Source organism: Adiantum capillus-veneris, chromosome 10 (assembly GCF_014529385.1).
Source record: "Adiantum capillus-veneris isolate H3 chromosome 10, ASM1452938v2, whole genome shotgun sequence".
In the NCBI taxonomy this organism is placed as follows: Eukaryota; Viridiplantae; Streptophyta; class Polypodiopsida; order Polypodiales; family Pteridaceae; genus Adiantum; species Adiantum capillus-veneris.
Window position 1 is genome coordinate 37447964 of NC_140940.1, and position 19895 is coordinate 37467858.

Sequence of the window (19895 nt, forward strand, 5' to 3'; positions counted from 1 at the left end):
GTTGTACGATTTTCGTGCGCTAAATTTTTAGCCTCTCTGAAACGCTTTATTGATCGTGCATGCAGGAAGATGTGAAATCAATACACGCGCCATTGACAACTGAGCTAAAGATGGAAACTCCTTTTGCGATCCTTTTCTCTGGGGGCCTTGATTCTATGATATTGGCTGCTATTGCAGATCAATCTGTACCTTCGCATTGTAAGCCATTTTTGGTTGTTTTAGTCTCGAAGGAGCACTGAGGTTACAACATGTCAATCTTGAGTTCTGATTTCTGTGGGCTTGTCCTCATTTTTTTCTCTGGAAATGCTATTATCAAGAATTTCAAAACTATTGTACGTAGCTTGTAGGCCACTCCAAGCAGATTATGTGTAATACTGGGGACGTGTGCTAGTCTTAGGGCATACCCAAACCACCAAGAGGTGGGGAACAAGGTACTAGTTGCTGACAGCGAAAGATGGTTAGTGTGCTGCTTAAGCTGGCTAGCATGCCTGGTTAACTTGCTATCAAAATTTCGAATTTTGATATTTCTTTAACAATTTTATGGCATTAACCTTCAATTTTAACGCATAGGAATGCCCCTTGGCCATGAAGTCGAAGTTTGATGAAACAAAGAAGTTGTCCCTAGGCTAGAGAGAGAAGTGCTTAAAATGACCACCAAGTGAGCAATACATTTGGTGGGAACGGAAATGACATGCTTTTTAAGCCTGAGAAGGGTGATGGAACTCCATGTGCTGTTGGATAAATCTAAGAATTCTGACATGCTTTTCAAAATAAAAAACAACTAAAAGTTTGCTCGACACGACACTTTCAGGTGGCGGGAACCGTATGGCAGAGGGGACATGGCTTAAGAAGGAAGGGTAACATTGGGGGCTATGCTAGTAGCCGTTAAGCTACAACTCTATGTGGGGAAGTTGATGGGTGGAGCACGAAAGGAGCGCTCATCTACCCAGCTGAAAGTCTAAGCTTTTGATTACATCCCATTGCTTGGGGACAATGAGGAGTAAATCCACATGCAATAATTTAATGATATTTTTAAATTAAAGTGGCGATGCAACGCATGTGAATGTTAGTGGATTAGTCATGTTTGGCTTTGTAAGAGCCCTATTTATGCGAAACATATCGAAATCATAGTTTCTTTATACAGCAAACACATATGGGTATGGAAGTAAGGAAAAAGTACGGTTCAGAAAGAATCTTGGATCGTAAAATGGTCGAAGACTACGCTATGAATGATGAGTAGCATGACGTATGTAGACAAAAGATTGTCGAAAGCTAGGGATTGGGACTCATAATGCTCAATGAACTTTGAAGAAGTCGGGATGGGGTCGAGACTCAAAATCTACCGACATCGGATACACGAGAACCCAGATGTTGAGTACCAGGATCTACTTGCCTCTTATGCGGCTATGGAAGGAGTTGGAGACCGGATCCTGAGCCTCTTCTGCATTCGCATTCGCATGTAGCGTGCATCCACTTCCGTCGACAAGAAACCCTTGGATTCACCTCCAAGCACCCTTACCTTTCAGCTTCACCCTCAATGTTTTCACGACAAGACTGTTCGAGTGGTCGTACTTGCTCGCAAGGCAGAGTCAGCACGAAGGCTGGTATTCTACGACAGTAGTAAGACTACTTGGAAACTCGTATGGTAGGTGTTGACATCGCACCAAATCGACATCCACAGTATCCACCCGTTTCGAGGAATCTTCATTGGTTATGCATCCACATGCATCATAAGCAGTCAACATTAGAGGTTCAGATAGAAGTTCGGCCCTTGTGCCTCACCTTCAACAGGGGCGGATGTCATGTGCGCACTTCCCTTGCGCTACGTGGACATGTTCTGCCACAGTCTAGCATGATCTAGTAGCTTAGGACTGAGCCTCGCACCTTTGTGAGCCTCTAGCAGGACGTGCATGTCCAGGCCGGTCACACTTGCATACCCTCTCTTGCACAGGACATCATTTCATCATGCAGGCATTTTACCGCATGAACCACCTCTTATAGCATTGTCAATAAGTGACTTTTCGTTTACCCTTGTTGGATTGTAGGTAGGGCAAATGGCTAAATGAACTATAAAAGAAAGCATGGGGCACCAATAGAGAGCAGATGAATGCAGAGACATAAGGAGGCAGGCACCCCCGATCGGCAACACCTCAGGAGCTCTAGCGTTTTCTCCAAGATCAGCTCTGCGTTTTCAGCATTAAAGACCAGCGTTTTCAGCCCATAAACCAGCGTTTTCAGATCAGCCCTGAACCTCGCCGTACCGCATCCTTCTTGGTGCAGATCCTATCATCAACACCTAGATCAGCCTAGCGCTTTTGGTTTCAGCCCAAAGCAGCCAGCACTTTGCAGATTCAGCTCAGATCCGCTAGCATTTTTGCATCCCAGCTTCGCATGCATTGGCGGTTGTAGATCCTCGCCGCAGTAGCAGATCCACAGTTGAAGTACCTAGCATTTTCAGTTTTCAGCCTTGGCATCGTCGTCGACACCATCGTCGTCGTCATCAAGTACCACATCATCAGTACCCATTAGCATCAACATCTCAACATCCAGTCATTGTATGAGCATTTGTGCAAGAATAAAGAAAGTACTTGCTCTGGCAACAAAGCAAGGGGGCGGTTGAGGGTTGGGACTCTCATCTAGCCGTGTTGGTACGTCTTGGATACATTTGAGTTGTAATGTTTCATGAAAGGAGTTATTGCTGATCTCTAGATTTTATTCGTGTGTAGTCTCTGAATGCTCGACTTAGGCAATATACATAACAACATCTTTCAAAAACTATACTGATGAATTGTTTATCAATTCTGATGTTTCTACTGTTCTATAATTTGCCATATGATATTTCTTAGTTGGCCTTTTTACTTACGGATCATTCATTGTGAGAACTTCAGGGTCTATTGATTTGTTAAATATCAGTTTTGAAGGTCAAACAGCTCCTGATCGAATAACAGCTATTGCTGGGGTCAAGGAGCTTTCTACCATTTCACGTTCACGCAGGCTAGTTTTTGGGCTTTGTGTTACCATAAGAGTCGGTGTCCTAGGTACTAATTGTGTTCAACTTATAATGCGAATACAGATGGAGGCTGGTTGAAATTGATGGAGATCCATCTAGTTTACCTGAATTGCATGGCCACCTTTTATCTCTAATATGCCCATCAAAGACTCACATGGTGAGTCTTCTCGTTTTTGATTGATTTTGTCTTTGAAATTAGCATTCCATTGAAAGTTTAAAAAACTATGTTGTTTTATTTTTTGGTATCTGCTTCGGTTTTATGCTTGTATGCTCCTAAGCAGAAAACTTGGCTGTCAATTAGATGATCTTTTAATTTTGATTAACAATGGGTGAAGCCATTCAAGAAGGCTAGAAACAGTCATCAAAGACTTCAAACTGATGAAGTGAAGTGTCTCCCAAATGAAACAATTACGAAGACATTGAAGTAGTTTAGTACAAAAGTATGAGGAGGGCAAAATAGAAGAACTATTGCCACAATGAAAAACTTTCTGAAGATGATTGTGTGTGTTATAAATAGCACAAAGGGCCTAGAAAACTTGGCTGTCAATTAGATGATCTTTTAATTTTGTCGTAAAATGGGTGGAGCCTTTAAGAAGGCTAGAAACAGTCATCAAAGACTTCAAACTGATGAAGTGAAATGTTTCTCTAAGCAGAAAACTTGGCTGTCAATTAGATATTATTTAATTTCGTCTTGAAATGGGTGGAGCCATTTAAGAATGCTAGAAACAATCATCAAAGACTTCAAAGTGATGAAGTGCAGTGTCTCCCAAATGAAAACAATCACGAAGACACTAAAGGAGATGATCACAAAAGTATGAGGAGGGCAAAATAGAAGAACTATTGCCACAACGAAAAGTTTTTTGAAGATGATTGCGAAAGTGGTAAATATCCCAAATGGCTTAGAATTTCACTCAAGCAAGAAATGAGTCTAACTCTAATAGTGGTGCACTCAATTGATCAAAATTCCAAAAAGTCGTCCAAAATATTATGAAGGGAATGATATTGCAACTGTTTTATAACCTTCAAAAATAGTCTTGAGCATGAGGGCAACACCACATGTCAGGTATTGTTTATCACATTGGTGGCAACAACAACATTAAATAGTTCGTTTTCCCCCTAAAAAGCCCCCCCAAAAATGCTTTTTGACGCTTTTTAGTGTCTCAGACACTTCTAAAAATGTCTTCAATGGATGAGAATTTTGATAGGTATCAGAAGTTAAAGTTGATTCTCTAATGATGGCTACACATTGACACAAACAAATTTTGATTCGGACAATTTGAAAAATAAGGGTTCTCAGCAGCGAATTAGGGTTTTTGCAGAAAATTTCAGGATGTGATAAAAAGGGATTGGTAGAACCTCTTGGTTTGTGCAAGTAGAAAAGTTGCAATTGGCAACGACTTTTCGACAAGGTATAGAATTTTGGACACAACATTTGTTGATCTGTGTAATGGATTTAAATAGAGTCAGCGTGAGCATTTCGACTTGATAGTTTGCGAAGGTCGCAACACCCTGACTCAGAAAGGGGTAGCATTTATTTCGGGACCTTCACAAATTGCAGCTATTGAGAGACTCAAGCACAAGCTAACTACTGGGCCAATGTGTTTTTTTCCCCCAAGAGCAAGATCCTTATATTAGTTAATAAACCACCCAACGGGCTACAAACTGCCCCGACAAGAGGGGGCTATATCAGCATGAGGGGAGACTCTCCCAATGAAAAAATGAGATATGTACAATGGCGGCTAAATTAGGAGATGGGAGGAGGCAACAACCACACACGTGGCTGGTAGTGCCATCTAGGAACCCCGTGGACCATGGTATAGAAAGGCCGTGAATGCCAAAATCGTAAAAATGCTGTAGCGCGGATAATGTGTCGTGCTCTCTACAATGTGGGTGCCCCTCAATGCAATGTGCGTGACAATCTCACTCAAACGAATGGAAACTCTCTCAAATAGAATGAAACACAGAAACAATGGATAACAACAGAGACACAATAGTGGACCAGAACATATGGACTCGACTAGCTCAAAGAACCATGTACAGACTCTGGCGTGGCAGCACACTCAGCTCCAGCCCAGGACTCACAGGTACAAATGGGGTGTCGAGGCTCAGATGTGCAGGGATGGTGAAGCAGTGCTCTGTGTAAGACTCACTCTAGACGACTACGTACAAGATCCTGCTACTGGCACAGAACGACTACTCATATGTATCACCATAAAGAGCCACCAACGGCTCATAAATGTCAGCCATGTGGTGACCTGGCCACGAGGTCCACTAGACCACCGTCGGTAGGTACCCTGCCACGTGTCACTCCCAGACCAGAGGGTCCGTCCAGTGTGAACCAGACCAACTGTAACCAACTGTCCAACTGTCTGTCCTGTGAAGTGACACTGTAGCCCGGCTACAGGTTGCCCGCCACAAGACCGCTCATCGTCTCGATGAGAGGAAATACTGAAAAAACTGTGAAAGAAAACCATTAGGTACTGCATATGTACATCCCTCTTGAAGCAGGTTCTAGGCCCAAAAATGGAGTTTAAACACACTGCACTGCTTGTAAATTTTTAATCCTTTGGAGAAGCGGGACGCAGTATGATTTCATAATCCAAGAATCCCAATTGGCAAAGCATAATAAAGCTCCACAGCAAGAAGTAAGTGACCGGTAGCTCTTCAACCAATCGCAACCAATCGATATCAAATGTTTAGCTCTGACAAATGAAGTGTGCCTTAAGCATTGTCCTAAGTCAACTTCAAGTTTTGTTTGCCACTCAGACTTTTCAGGCTTCTTCTTTTGCTGCTTCACCCGTGAGTACGCAAAGACTCTAGCCAAAGCAATACCAGTGCCAATGCCATTGATGGGGAAACAGGGGTCCTGAAGAAAAGAACAGAGGTAACAATGACCACCAGTCGCTTCACGCAATTGCCTACTAATTGAGTTTGAGGTGAAACCCTCTGCAAAATCATGTATGAGACCTGCTGATATGCATGAAAACAGATGGCAGCAAGTAGAGCACGAACTGCCAAAACTTTTACATCTAGTCCCGCTGATTGAAGATATGTAGGTGTGAATTTCACTCCTATCTACCTACCTACAGGTGCTCTCTCAATGCAGGGAATGAACACAAAATACATTGCTTGTAGGCTGCTTGTTTGGGCTGTGCATTATTTTGGAGAGAGTATCCCATTAGGGAGAGGGGAAAGGGGGTAGGGTCGAGGGGGAAGGGTGGGTAGGGGCGAGGGTAACTGGGTAGGGGCGAGGGGGAGTGAGGGGGTGGGTAGGGGCGAGGGTAGGAAGGGGTGGGTAGGGGCGAGAGGGAGTGAGGGGGTGGGTAGGGGCGAGGGTGAGCTGGGGTGGGTAGGGGCGAGGGTAGGAAGGGGTGGGTAGGGGCGAGGGTGAGTGGGGGAGTGGTTAGGGGCGAGAGGGGGTGGGTAGGGGGAGGACGAGGGGATGAGGGGGAGGGTAGGGGCGAGGGGGAGGGACTTAGGGCGAGGGTGAGGGCGAGGGTAGTGAGGGGGACTAGGCGAGGGGGAGGGTAGGACGAGGGCGAGGGGGGGAGGTGGGAGGGAGGGTGAGGGACTAGGGCGAGGGGGAGGGTAAGGCGAGGGGTAGTGAGGGGAAGAGGGGGAGAGGGGGATAGGGTAGATAGGTGCAAATAATGAGCACGCAGCTACCATGAGCAATACAACGATCATGATCTTAGAATTCATCTTGCAGGATGGGCTCTGTGAAGGGAGTTTGCTATACACACAGGAAAGCTTTGTTCTGGTCGGAGAAGCAGACACCAAAGGTGTTTGTAGAGGAGATTTCTTATTGCTTCTATACTTCTTCATAGGCTTAGGTGGCTCATTTGGTGTAGTTACTATGGCACCATTTGAGTGTATCTTCATGCAAAGAGTGAATAGAGACTCCATAACAAGGCATAGATTTGGTAGCCTCTAACCACTCCAACAGATCTTCATCTGACCCTTCAGGTGTAGTAGGCTGTTCTTGTTCAGGTTTGGTTTCCATCGACAAAGAAACTTGCTGCACCACGGGATCCATACCACCTTATAAGAGAATGGGTTGCATCGAGGAGCCAGAAGTATGTATCCACATAGCGTCGTTTCCCCAATCATGAAGTGCTTTAGTGTGTCGCAGCCATGGTCTTCCAATGAGCAAAGGAAATCCGCCCTCAACCTGGGGAAGACGAACCACAACAAAATCCAAGTTAAAATAAAGTCTTGTACCTGCAGAGGCACATTGTCTACGATGCCCACTGGGTATACTGTTCGTTGATCGGCCAATGTAACTGTGAAGGGAGCAAGGCTAGTAGGCTGTAGACCTAGAGCTAACATAGTGAACTCGGGCATCAGGTTGATGCCAGATCCACCATCCACTATCACTCCTGAGAAATGCCGACCCAAAACGGACACTGTCAGGCGAGGGCTTCTATAATCAGTGAGTGGAGCAGCGGGATTGGATATCATATAGGACTCTGATGGTCGCACTGGGAGGTGCCCGCCACTAGGACCTGCTCCAAGATAAAGTGATTGAATAATAGCAAGGGTGTCACTTCTAAACTTTGCATCTATTCGTAGCATGTCATAGAGGGACACTTGTTGGAAAGTGTTCTTCAAGACTGTCTCTGCTGTATGCTTCACTTTTTCTACCTGTTGTTGTTCCTCTGGTACTTTGATCTTTTGTAAGTCAGCAACTGCTTCTAAGAAAGCCCCATCAATATCTGAGAGCATAGTAAAAGATCCTTTCTTAGCACTAGTGGATGGCATGTCCGCTGCTGGATGAGGTGTAGGCATTGGGGAGGAACGGGCTGTACCTGCTGGAAGATTGAGGCCGAGGGCTGCCCTCTGAGCTCGTGTGAGGACACCAGCGGGCTCCTCTACCAGCTGCAACTTGTCTTGAGAGGCAATCATATGGGCAGAAAGGGGTGGCTTGGGGTTGGTACTAACTGCTATCAAATTGATCTTGGGAAAGGTGAATTCAGGTTGGCTCTGACTTGGGCTCGCAGAGGTAGAGGCTCGTTGTTTTGGACAATCCTTAGTGTAGTGATCCTGAGCCTCAGGGCAAAGTTGGCACGGAGAAGAGCCTTCTGGCAGAGGGCATTTGCTCTGATAATGCCCATACTCTCCACATCTGTAGCAGAGTATGGGCCGATTGGAAGGACGAAACGGGGGACGAGGTGGTTGCTGCATGGAGTTGGAGGCTGAAGTGTAGAAGCTCTGAGGGGTTGAGGTGGCATTAGCATTATAAAAACTTTGAGTCGGGAAAGTACTTGACATACCTTGGACAACAGGAGTATTGAGCAAAGGTGGCATGTAGTTGGGATGGCCGTAGTGGGAAACCATGTTGGATGATGGTGCTAACCCCTGTTGGAGAGTAGGACCAAGACTTTGCTGTATTTTGTGCAATCCCTTTAGGTAGTAACAATCCTTGTCCTCATGTCCAGATTTTTCACAGAAGTGGCAGTAAACCCGAAGGGGGCATTCCTGTGGAGGGTGCCCTGGAGAGCCGCATGAGCTACACCAAACCGTAGCCTTAGTCTCTTGCTGACACTTGAGCTCTTCCAGCTCGCGCTTAATCTGTTCCAATGCCTCATGATGCGGACGCTTCTCTTGTTTAAGAGAGAAGGACCTCTCCTCTTGAAGAGCTCGCTGTAACTTTAGGGCTTCCAGTTCCCTGCGTAAAGAAGTTAAAGGATCAGCAGGACTACCTTCCGAGAACACAGAGGGAGTATCTATGTGAGGAGAGTTGTTGAACAGCTTCCTAGCCCCCTCTATTCTAGTAGCAGTTGCGATGAATTCCTCCAGAGTGGCGTCAGGTCGGAGGCTCTCCCGGAGTTTTTGTTGAGAAGTTTTGGGAAGCGCCTTCTCCACCCACTTTTTAACCATGAATTCACCGGGTTGTTGGGGGAGCTTGGCCACCAGCGACTTAGTTTTAGTCATAAGCTCTGCAAAAGTCTCCTCAGGCTTGAGCACCATGTTGGCCAACTCATCCAACACCTTCTCCTGGTAGTCACCCGGCCTGAAAGCTGCACAGAACTGTTGTCTTAAGGCTGCCCAAGTTGCAAAATGGTTCTCTGCAAATTGACTGTACCATTTATCTGCTAAGCCGTCCAAGGTGGATGGAAAAAGTACCAAATAAGCATCTTTCCTGTTAAGACCACGTCCTCTACAGAGAGATACAAATCTTCTTGCATGGTCGTCAGCATCTTCTGAAGAAAGCCCTTTGAAGGTAGGGAACTTGATGTTTACCTTGGCCAAAACACTAGCTAGTGGCTCCATGATTCCTTGCTGAGCCTGTTGCTCTATAGCTTGCTGTATCAGAATAGGAGAGAGCTTTACTGGAGAAGGTGATCGGGAAGATGGGGAACCTGATGAAGGAATGGGTGATGTGGTATGTGGAGGTATAGGTGATGAGGTTGAAGGATTTCTACAAGGTGTCAAAGGTCGTCTTCTGTGATAGTACTTCAGAGGGCTCAGTAGTGCGCTTTGACGCTCGACTGACCTCCTTGTATGAGTCATGCAGTGACCACCAGTCCAACCAAGCTTGGGGCAAGAAAACTTGTGACATGTCTAGACTCCACCAGACCAGACCAGGTAAGTGACTAGACCCGGCTAGACCAGACACGAGACCAGGGACGAGGAGGACTAGACCAGGGACGAGGACAGGTTGGACCAGGGCAAGAGAGTAGACCAGTTGGACTAGGCGAGAGGAGAACAGTGCAAGGCAAGGTTGGCGAAACTAGATAAACCTAACTAGCTTCAAGATTTGCACCTCACAGAGTGAGATTTCAGTTGAGATCCCATCGTGGTCGCCAAAATGAGAGCACTTGTAGCGCGGATAATGTGTCGTGCTCTCTACAATGTGGGTGCCCCTCAGTGCAATGTGCGTGACAATCTCACTCAAACGAATGGAAACTCTCTCAAACAGAATGAAACACAGAAACAATGGATAACAACAGAGACACAACAGTGGACCAGAACATATGGACTCGACTAGCTCAAAGAACCATGTACAGACTCTGGCGTGGTAGCACACTTAGCTCCAGCCCAGGACTCACAGGTACAAATGGGGTGTCGAGGCTCAGATGTGCAGGGATGGTGAAGCAGTGCTCTGTGTAAGACTCACTCTAGACGACTACGTACAAGATCCTGCTACTGGCATAGAACGACTACTCATATGTATCACCATAAAGAGCCACCAACGGCTCATAAATGTCTGCCATGTGGTGACCTGGCCACGAGGTCCACTAGACCACCGTCGGTAGGTACCCTGCCACGTGTCACTCCCAAACCAGAGGGTCCGTCTAGTGTGAACCAGACCAATTGTAACCAACTGTCCAACTGTTTGTCCTGTGAAGTGACACTGTAGCCCGGCTACAAATGCCTCTCGGCGCTCCTGCATACGGTCAGAGCTGTTGTGAAGCCTCTTGAATTGTACTCGAAGTGTATTGATTAGGTTGAGCAAGATATCTCGTACAGTTTCCACTGGTGGGATGGTGTGGGCCTCAAAGATGCGGAAGCAATGGGCTCTCCAAATGAACCACATAGTAAGGTTGCAGATAAGCTCCTACAAAGCTCTCCATCACTGCTCCACTCCCGAGGTGTAAGCTCTGTTGGCAGGCTGAAGTTTAGGCCGGCCCTCTTGTATCACAATCATCCTGCTAGCTGAAGACAGCTCAAAACGAAGTGTTGGGCGCGTGTGGGTGGACCAGGCAGTGGCACCCCAAGTGTACTGTCTAGCTGACGACAAGGCTGACATCAACTGGAAAATTCTACTGCGCCATGGGGTACTCCCTTAGACAATGGCTCTATGACTAGCTGACGACAAGGCTGGCATCAGCTATAAAATCCGAAGCCAAATCTACTATGCCATGGGGTAGTCCCATAGACAACGCCTCTGTGACTCAAATGGGTGGTCACAAGTGGCACATTCCATTGGATGGCCATTGTAGACCGACACTGTGGTGGCTCGATGGGTGACTAGCCATTAAACCATGGCTCTCCTCGGTTGTTTGCTGACCCACAAGCGCTCCCAAAAGCTGACAAGAACTCAGTTGTGAGGCCCTCCTCCTGCTAGTGACTTGCTGTAGCAGGGTGTGCCTCTCCGAGCCGTTAGTATGTGACTGTTTGTGACGCCCCAGTTGTGCTGTGTATTGGAAGAAAGGGATCCCTCGGTGATCAACTGAAGCAAAAGGATCCCGCTAAACCCATTCCCCATGGTCCCAATGCACTTGTGACAAGGGGCGAATCTCCCAAGCCCAAAGCCTCCCATGTCTAGTCTCAAGATCTAATGGGTCTCGACTAAGCACACAGGTTATCCCTCTGACGCCCACAACTCGAATCAGCTGGAAACAACATTGTGCTATCTCTGGTGCCTGAGTAGTAACTTTGTGGAGGCGACCCTCTCTCTCAATCTCAAAGAGCATGCAAAGGCGCGAGCGCTGAGTTTGAGCAAGCCCTAGGTGCTATGAGGACCTATAGGCGAGTGAAGGTCCCCATTTAGCTGGGAACCCCCTCCTCAAGAAGTGCTGTTAACTGCAACCAGTCTCCTAGGGTGCGAGCTGGACCCTCTGCCATGGGACCCCATGAGACATGGGGTCTACTGTCAACCATGTGACCTTGCTGTGTACTGACCAAAAGGTTCCATTTAAGAGGTTGCCTCAAGCGCTCCTGAGTGCATGTGGCCTGAAGCTACTCCAGTCCCCCCGTGAGCTTCTCCTTAGACGGATGCAAGCTCAACGCAAAACGGTCCTCCCATCTCTTGCTCAGGCCCACTCTGTGCATCTTTGTGAAAATCCAACGATTGGATGGGCTCCAAAGGCCACCCGTCTGTGGGACTCCACCTCTAATCCGGTGCAACAAAAGCTCCTTCCAGGGATCCTCACCTGGAAGATGACCTTTGACAATGAGCTTCCCAAGGAGGTCTCTACTTTGCCGTGTTGGATCGATGATACCCAGCCCTCTCTGAGAGCACGGTAGGGTGATGACCTGCCAGGAAACTGTGGCCCGAGTTAATTGCGTGTCTCTCCCTGTCCAAAGAAAGTTCCCAATGAGCGTCTAGCTGGCTGATGCAAGAACTCGAAAAAATATAGCTGGAAGTGATGTACTACATGATGGCCAAGAGCAAGTGGTTTTCCACAACAGCCCTGCTAGCTCCAATGCAACAGCTTCCTCCTGATCGCTAGGAGGGGAGCAGTCTGCTGCTTTCGTGACAAGTCCAAACCAACTTGGCAGCCCAAGTAGCGAACAGGCATCTCTGGAGGGATCGAACGAAAACCCTCTGGAGACGACTAGTCAAGCGTGGGAGCATCGCCAACCCAAAAAGCCACCGTCTTTTACCAGATGATCAATGCTCTCGACGCACAACAAAACACCTCCAAGGATTGCTCACACATGTGCAATTGACCTCACAGCCCTCCAAAAGCATGCCTGGTCATCAACAAACGCAGCAAACCAATGCAAAACCAACCTCCTGTGAGGCCAGAAATCTGCTCATTGCCTCTCCATAGAAAAGAAACAGGAAGGGGGCAAGAGGGAAGCCCTATATCGTATTGAGTGTCTGAGCATGAACCGCTCTCCTCAACCTCCTGCTAGCAACACCTGACTGCGAGCACATCTGTAGAGAGAAGACACCCCTCTCATCCATACATCTGAAAAACCCATCCTACGCATACTTCCGGCAAGGAAGTCCCAGTCAACTGTGTCTTAGGCCTTCTCATAGTCAAGAAGGAGCACTACAAGATCCTCTCCTCGTAGGCGGGCAAGGGCAATCGCCTCCCAAAAAGTGAAGATGTTGTCAAGGATACTACGCTTCTTGACAAAGCTCGTGTGAGTCTCATGAATGATGCTCTCAAGTAGTGGCTGAACTCTCAAACTTAGAGCCTTTGTAAGGATTTTGTAGGCTGAGTTGAGAATGGTGATGGGCCGCCACTGCCGAATCTCATCAAGGGAGCCCCCCTCCTTGGGGATGAGGTAGATCAAACCCTTGTTCATGCTATTAGTCATCTCCCCTGTGCGCAAAATGTGAGGGTACGCACTACATAGGTCCTCTCCAAGCACTTCCTAGTACTCTTAAAAAAAAACTAGAAGTGAAACGATCTTCCCCTCGGCAACTACCACGAGGGAGATCCCTGAGAGCCTCTTGGAGCTCCTCTGGAAGGAGGGGGCTCCCAAACGTCTGTCGCATCTCCTCATTGACGAGGCTAGACATTTGTGCCCACACCTGCTCTCTGCATGCATCCCTGCGCTCTGACTGGTGCTTGACTGAGAGTAGCTCACGGTAGAAGTCAGTAGCTATTGCTTGTATGTCCTTAGGCTTTGTGGCAACCGACCCTTCCAGAATCCTCAAGTTGCAAACTTTGGTAAGTGTTTGATTAAAGGCCTAAATAACTTTTGTACATTTTTATACTTTTGTGTCCAAGTTCATATTGAACCTGGACACATTTTTCAAAGATCACTTATTAAAAGTGGGAAAACCCAAAACTCACTTATTGAGTTTTCCCCAAAAATGTGAGCTCTCTCTCTCTCCCTCTTCGTTCTGCTAGCGTTTCTCTTCTGCAGCATAGTGCCTCCGCTTCAAGTCTCAAGGCTTGCACATCTGCGCGTGCTCTATCACTTGCAAACACCGCCGCGCGCTCATCAACTGGTATTAGAGCCCAATTAGGGTTTGCTCCCAAACCTGCAAACGTTGATTTCCAGCCAAGGAGGTCAACTTTCACATGAGATTTTGCAATTTCCTCGCCAAAGGACTCGTCCCCGGACACTAGAGAGCTCCCGGCAAGTCAAATTGACCTAAAACAGACTAAAATTAGGTCAAAACCAGCAAATTACAGGTTATGACAGCAAAATACAGGTTTTGCAAATGATGTATTAAGGTGTGGGAACACCTTTGCTAAGTCCCCGCTACCCGAAAACACTGAAATTGCCGAAAACAAGTCCTAAAACAGGTGTTTTCAGCAAATTTCAGATTTACGCAGGTTTTTGCAAGTGTTTTTATGATGCGACTACATTGGGGGAAGTGCAAATTGAAGCAATCTATGCACGTTTGACAAAGTTTGGCTATGTATGACCATTTGTGGTTCAATTTCATACAATTTGATGCTACAAATTGGGGCTTTTGCTCTTACATGCTTCTAAAGGCTGTGCATTAGCCTTATGTATGTTCTGTGAGGTTAAAAACAACTAAAATTGTTGTTTTTGAGCACAAATTCGCTCGCTGAAATTTCCTGCGCATAAAATTCAGAAATTGTTTTTTTGTGCCTAAATTGACCTATTTTGCCCCAAATTGCTCCCGTGACCATTTGGAGCTGTAGTGCACACCTCAGTGAGGCTATACTCCGTTTTTTGTGCATTTTGTCAAAAAATTCAGCGTATTAGCCCTCTTACTCGTGCAACTATGGTCTCATCTTCTTCGGATGTGAAGAATCTCTTCGAAATTAGGAGGTTTGATGGAACAGATTTCGATCTTTGGAAAGACAGGATGCAGGGAATCCTATTTCTTAAGGATTGTGAAGGGGCACTTGAACAGGTAAAGCCATTGAATATGACGGATGAAGCATGGGTTAGCCTGAACAGGAAGGCTGTTACATACATTAAAATGGCCATGACCGATGAGACAGTCATTGATGTGAAAGGTCTCACAAGTGCTTTTGATGTGTGGGAGAAGTTAAAGGGAATGTATGAGAATACAACGCCTGTCAACCAAGTGCATTTGATGCGAAAACTTGTTGGCATGCAACTAGATGAGTCCAAGAGCGCTGCAGAGCACTTGTCGTTGTTCGTAGGTACTTTGTCGCAGTTACAGGATTCAGGCTTGCCCCCTTTTGATGATAAGCTGAAAGCTATCTTCTTGCTTATGACCTTACCTGAGTCATGGGAAACATTGGTGGTTTCATTGTCTAATAATCCCAATTTGACCTTTGATGGTGTTAGGGGCTCTATCTTGAATGAGGAAATCAGGAGGAAAGCAAGTGGAGAGGGAGGCAGCTCTGCCAACATGGTTAGAGGCATGACAGAAAAGAAGAATGCCTATGCACAAAGGAGTAAGAGTAAGAGTAAGGAAAGGGGAAATGGCAGCAAAGGCAAGGGTGATGTGACTTGCTATCAGTGTGGCAGGAAAGGTCACAAGAAACCCGATTGCAGGTACTACGAAGCCGAGTTAGAATGGAAAAAGAATGGCGGAGACAAAAAGAAAGAGACGAAGGAAGTTAAGACAGATGCACATGATAGCTCAAAGGACAAAGAGAAGGCCAATGTGGCTTCTAGTGTTGTGATTGAGGAGCTGTCAGATGTAGAGGACATCTTGTGTGCCACTTTGTCAGATGATGATGCTTATGACATTGATGCCTCTCTTAATGTTCCTTCACAGGACATGCAGATCACCAAGAGTGATCTTATTGATGCTTTGTTGGCTGTCAATGATGCATTATCCCAGACTTGGATTGTTGATTCCGGTGCTTCATTTCATGTGACTCCTATCAAGGAGTGTTTCTCTACTTTTGATGCTGGTAAGCGTGGCCATGTATACCTTGGAAACAATCATGCATGTTCCATTGAGGGTATTGGCACTGTGCATCTCTCCATAGATGGCACAAATGAGCTTGTCTTGCATGATGTTAGATATGTGCCGGGAATCACGAAGAGTCTGCTTTCTGTTGGTCAGATGGATATGCATGGTTACAACATCTTATTTGAGAGAGGATCATGGAAAATGACTAAAGGCTCAAGGTTGATTGTAAAGGGCACAAAGAAAGGGACACTTTACTGCATGCATGGAAAGGCCGTGTTGGGCAAGTTTATTGCATTGGCTGAAATTAACTCTCGCATGGAGTTGTGGCACAAGAGGCTTGGCCATATGAGCCAAAAGGGCCTTTCTAAACTTTGTACTTTGAACAAGCTTGATGCTAAAGGCACAAAGCTTGACTTTTGTAATGAAAGTCAATATGGCAAGCAAGTAAAGCGTTCTTATTACTCTGGTGTCTCTCGTAAATCTTGTGTGCTTGATCTTGTACATTCTGATGTATGTAGCATGCCTACTAAGTCTATGGGAGGTGCATGCTATTTTGTCTCCTTTGTTGATGATCATTCTAGAAAAATTTTGGTTTATTTGCTTAAATCTAAGGATGAAGCCTTTGCTGTGTTTAAGAGATTTCATGCATTTGTGACCACCCAAACAGGTAGAAAGCTAAAATGCTTGCGTACGGACAATGGGGGGAGTTCAGAAGTGCTGAATTTAACAAATTTTGTGAACATTTGGGCATTAAGAGGGAGCTTACTGTGCCATACAGTCCCTCTTCTAATGGTGTGGCTGAAAGATTCAATAGGACACTTTGTGAGAGGGTGAGATGCATGCTGTCCAGAGCTAATCTCTCTCATGGATTTTGGGGAGAAGCTTTGAAAACTGCAGTGCATATATGCAATTGATCCCCTCACATGTCTTTGAAAGGTGACATCCCTGAAGAGGTTTGTTCTGGCAAGCCTGCTTCATATGATCACTTACGCATTTTTGGTTGCGAGGCTTTTGTGCATGTCAGACCCGAGTTGAGGAGTAAACTAGATGCCAAATCCATTAAAGGCCTTTTCATGGGATATGGTGAAGAAGGCGAAATGGGTTACAGGATTTGGTTACCTCAGCTCAAAAGGGTTGTACGCAGCCGGGATGTTGTTTTTAATGAGGCAAGGCTGCTTCAAAACAATTGTGCCTCAAAGCATGACCATAAAAGGGTCAAATTTCAGCATGACCAGCCACCTGTTAGGCCTATTTTTGACCCTCAGGATGCACCACATATGGCTGAAAATGTAGATGATCCAGTGGTGTTTGAGCCAAATGATGTTGGACAGAAAATTGAGGCTCTTGAAGGGCATTTGCAGCCACGAAACAATGCTGAAAATGATGTACAGCAGCCCATTGTTGATGATTTTATTATGCCACCTGATGTAGACCCATTACGGATAATGTGGATCATTGGGTGAGGTGGTCTACTCGTCCAAGACGGACTGTGAGTAGATATGATCCCTCTTTGCATTACATTATGTTGACAGATGAGGGAGAGCCTCTTACGTATAAAGAGACAAAGACATGTGAGTCAAGCAGTAAGTGGGAGCTTGCAATGCAACAGGAAATGAAATCCTTGTATGCAAATGATACTTGGGATCTTGTGCCATTTCCTAAAGGGAGAAAGGCTCTTCCTAACAAATGGGTATACAAGATTAAGATTGTGGATGAAAAACCCAAGTACAAGGCAAGATTGGTTGCAAAAGGATATGCACAGAAAGAAGGATTTGATTTTCAAGAAATCTTTTCTCCCGTTGTAAAGCTTACAACTTTACGTGTCCTTTTTGCTCTCACTGCGGTGCTTGATTTGGAATTGAATCAAATGGATGTAAAGACAACGTTTTTGTATGGTGACATTGAAGAGGACATATACATGAAACAACCTGAAGGTTTTGTAGTTCCTACACGTGAGGAACTTGTATGCAAACTGAAAGGGCTCTGTATGGTTTGAGACAATCATCACGGCAGTGGTATAAGAAGTTTGACACTTTTATGCTGTCTCAAGGCTTTAAACGCAGCCATGCAGATCATTGTTTGCATACGAAAAGGGATGAAGATGGTAGTCCCATCATACTTGTTCTCTATGTTGATGACATGCTACTTGCCGGGAAACATAAGACTAGTCTTGATGCTCTGAAACGTAAGCTAAATTCAACATTTGGTATGAAGGATTTGGGTGATGCAGAGCATATTTTGGGCATGCGTATTAAAAGAGATAGAAAGCTGAAATTGCTGTTTTTATTTCAAGAAAGGTACATTGCAAAAATACTTGACAGGTTTAATATGGCTGATGCTAAGCCTCTTGGAGTACCTTTACCTCCATACACTAAGCTTAGCAAAGCAGATTGCCCAAAGGATGAGGTGGCATTGAAAGCAATGAAGGGAATCCCTTATGCATCAGCTTGTGGTTCTCTTATGTATGCTATGGTTGCCACTCGTCCCGACATTGCTTATGCAATGGGAGTTGTTAGTCGATACATGTCAAATCTGGCAAAGCGCATTGGGAAGCTGTCAAATGCATTTTGAGATATTTGAAAGGTACACAATCAAAGTGTATCTGTTATGGCAAAAGTGACTTAAACTTGCAGGGATATTGTGATGCAGACATCGCAGGTGACATGGATACCAAGAAATCTACCAGTGGATATATATTTTCCATTGCTGGTGGTGCAGTTTCTTGGTGTTCTAGGTTACAGAAAATTGTGGCATTGAGTACTACTAAGGGTGAATATATTTCAGCCACAGAGGCTTCAAAAGAGGCCATTTGGTTGGGCAGACTTGCAAAAGAACTTGGCATGCCTGCTCATACACCCGTGTTGGGTTGTGATAGCCAGAGTGCTGTTTATTTAGCCAAAAATGCCATGTTTCATGCGCATACCAAACACATAGATGTGCAGTACCACTTCATACGACAGGTATTGGAGGATGGTCTAGTCAGCTTGACTAAGATCCATACACAGGATAACCGTGCAGATGTTCTCACCAAGAGTCTTGCTAAGGCTCAACATGAGCATTGCATACAGCAAGTGGGAGTTGGTTAACTTAAAGGCGTCATTTATGCCTATAAGTGGGAGGTTGTTGGGTTAAAGGCCTAAATAATCCCTTTTTATACATTTTTATACTTTGTCCAGGTTCATATTGAACCTAGACACATTTTTTAAAGGTCACTTATAATAAAAGTGGGAAAACCCAAAACTCACTTATTGAGTTTTCCCCAAAAACGTGAGCTCTCTGTCTCTCCGTCTTCGTTCTGCTAGCGCTTCCCTTTTGTAGCACAGTGCCTCCGCTTCAAGCCTCAAGGCCTGCACGTCTTCGCGTGCTCTATCACTTGCACACACCGCCGCGCGCTCATCAGTACGGGCATGGCGGGAACCCACTATCTCAAAGAACTCTCCAGTAACTCTGTCACCCACTTGGGTCCACTGAATAGTTTGACGGTGGTAGGCAAACTCATGGCACCGCTCCTCAATGGTGATCAGCTCCTGTCGAGCCTATTGCATCCGCTTCTCCATCCAGGGACTGCGTGGGTGCCGCTCTTGCATCCTCTGGAAGGAGGCAATGCCCCGATGTAGCCGCTTCTCCTCCTCTCGGGCCGTAGCCAATTGTGCTATTGACTCCTGGAGAAAGAAGCGACTAAACTCTTTGAGGCCATTGGCTACTCTAGCAGCAACGTCCCCCTATGTGTCCAGAGTCTCGGTGTAAAGCACAACAACCTACTCCTTGGGCTCTGTATCTACCAAAATCCTCTGAGGGATGCGTAACATTTCATTGCTATTCCTCTACTTGTTAGACTACCTCTTTTATCACGCACCAGTGATCCTTACTCTACTTGTTAGAGTAAGGATCACTGGTGCGTGATAAAAAAGGTAGTCCATGCCAAGATGCATACTGTACCACCCAAGTCACATAAGTGGTCATTAGCAGAGAATCGATCTATCTTGGATAGATTCACTCCTACTCATGGTCAGACCGAGAGAATGAGAAGTTGTGTGAGGGTCGTGCAAAGCCAGCATGCAACCATACATCTGAGATTCTCAAAGCCATACATAGCCGTTCCCATGCAGGCAACTCAGCCCCATTTACAATAGCATGGCTGCCCCCAATCCTGTCTCAAGGGTCCTCAAGCAAGTTGAATCCCCCCCCCAATGCACCATGCTCTGCATGAGGTAAGGACTCCACTAAATGTGACCAAAACTCAGCCCATGCACTCACATGGTTGGGTGCATAACTATTCAGAAATCCTAGGTCCTGCTTGGCACGCTGATGCCTCTGCCCACAATGGCTTGCTGCCATGAATCCGCAATAGTCATACATACACCTCTCTAAATGCCACCAAGT

The 19895-nt window shown here is 46.0% G+C and overlaps 1 protein-coding gene across 4 annotated transcripts in view; it reads left to right on the forward strand.

The window, feature by feature from the left end:
- LOC147448702 (Asparagine synthase family protein) overlaps positions 1-19895 on the forward strand; it is a 185930-nt gene that overhangs the window by 41707 nt on the left and 124328 nt on the right. For all 4 annotated transcript variants that reach the window (XM_086521238.1, XM_086521237.1, XM_086521239.1 and 1 more), the window contains 3 exons: positions 66-198; positions 2889-2994; positions 3074-3167. In XM_086521238.1, coding sequence (XP_086377364.1) covers positions 66-198; positions 2889-2994; positions 3074-3167 — 333 coding nt within the window. The remainder of the gene's footprint in view (positions 1-65; positions 199-2888; positions 2995-3073; positions 3168-19895) is intronic.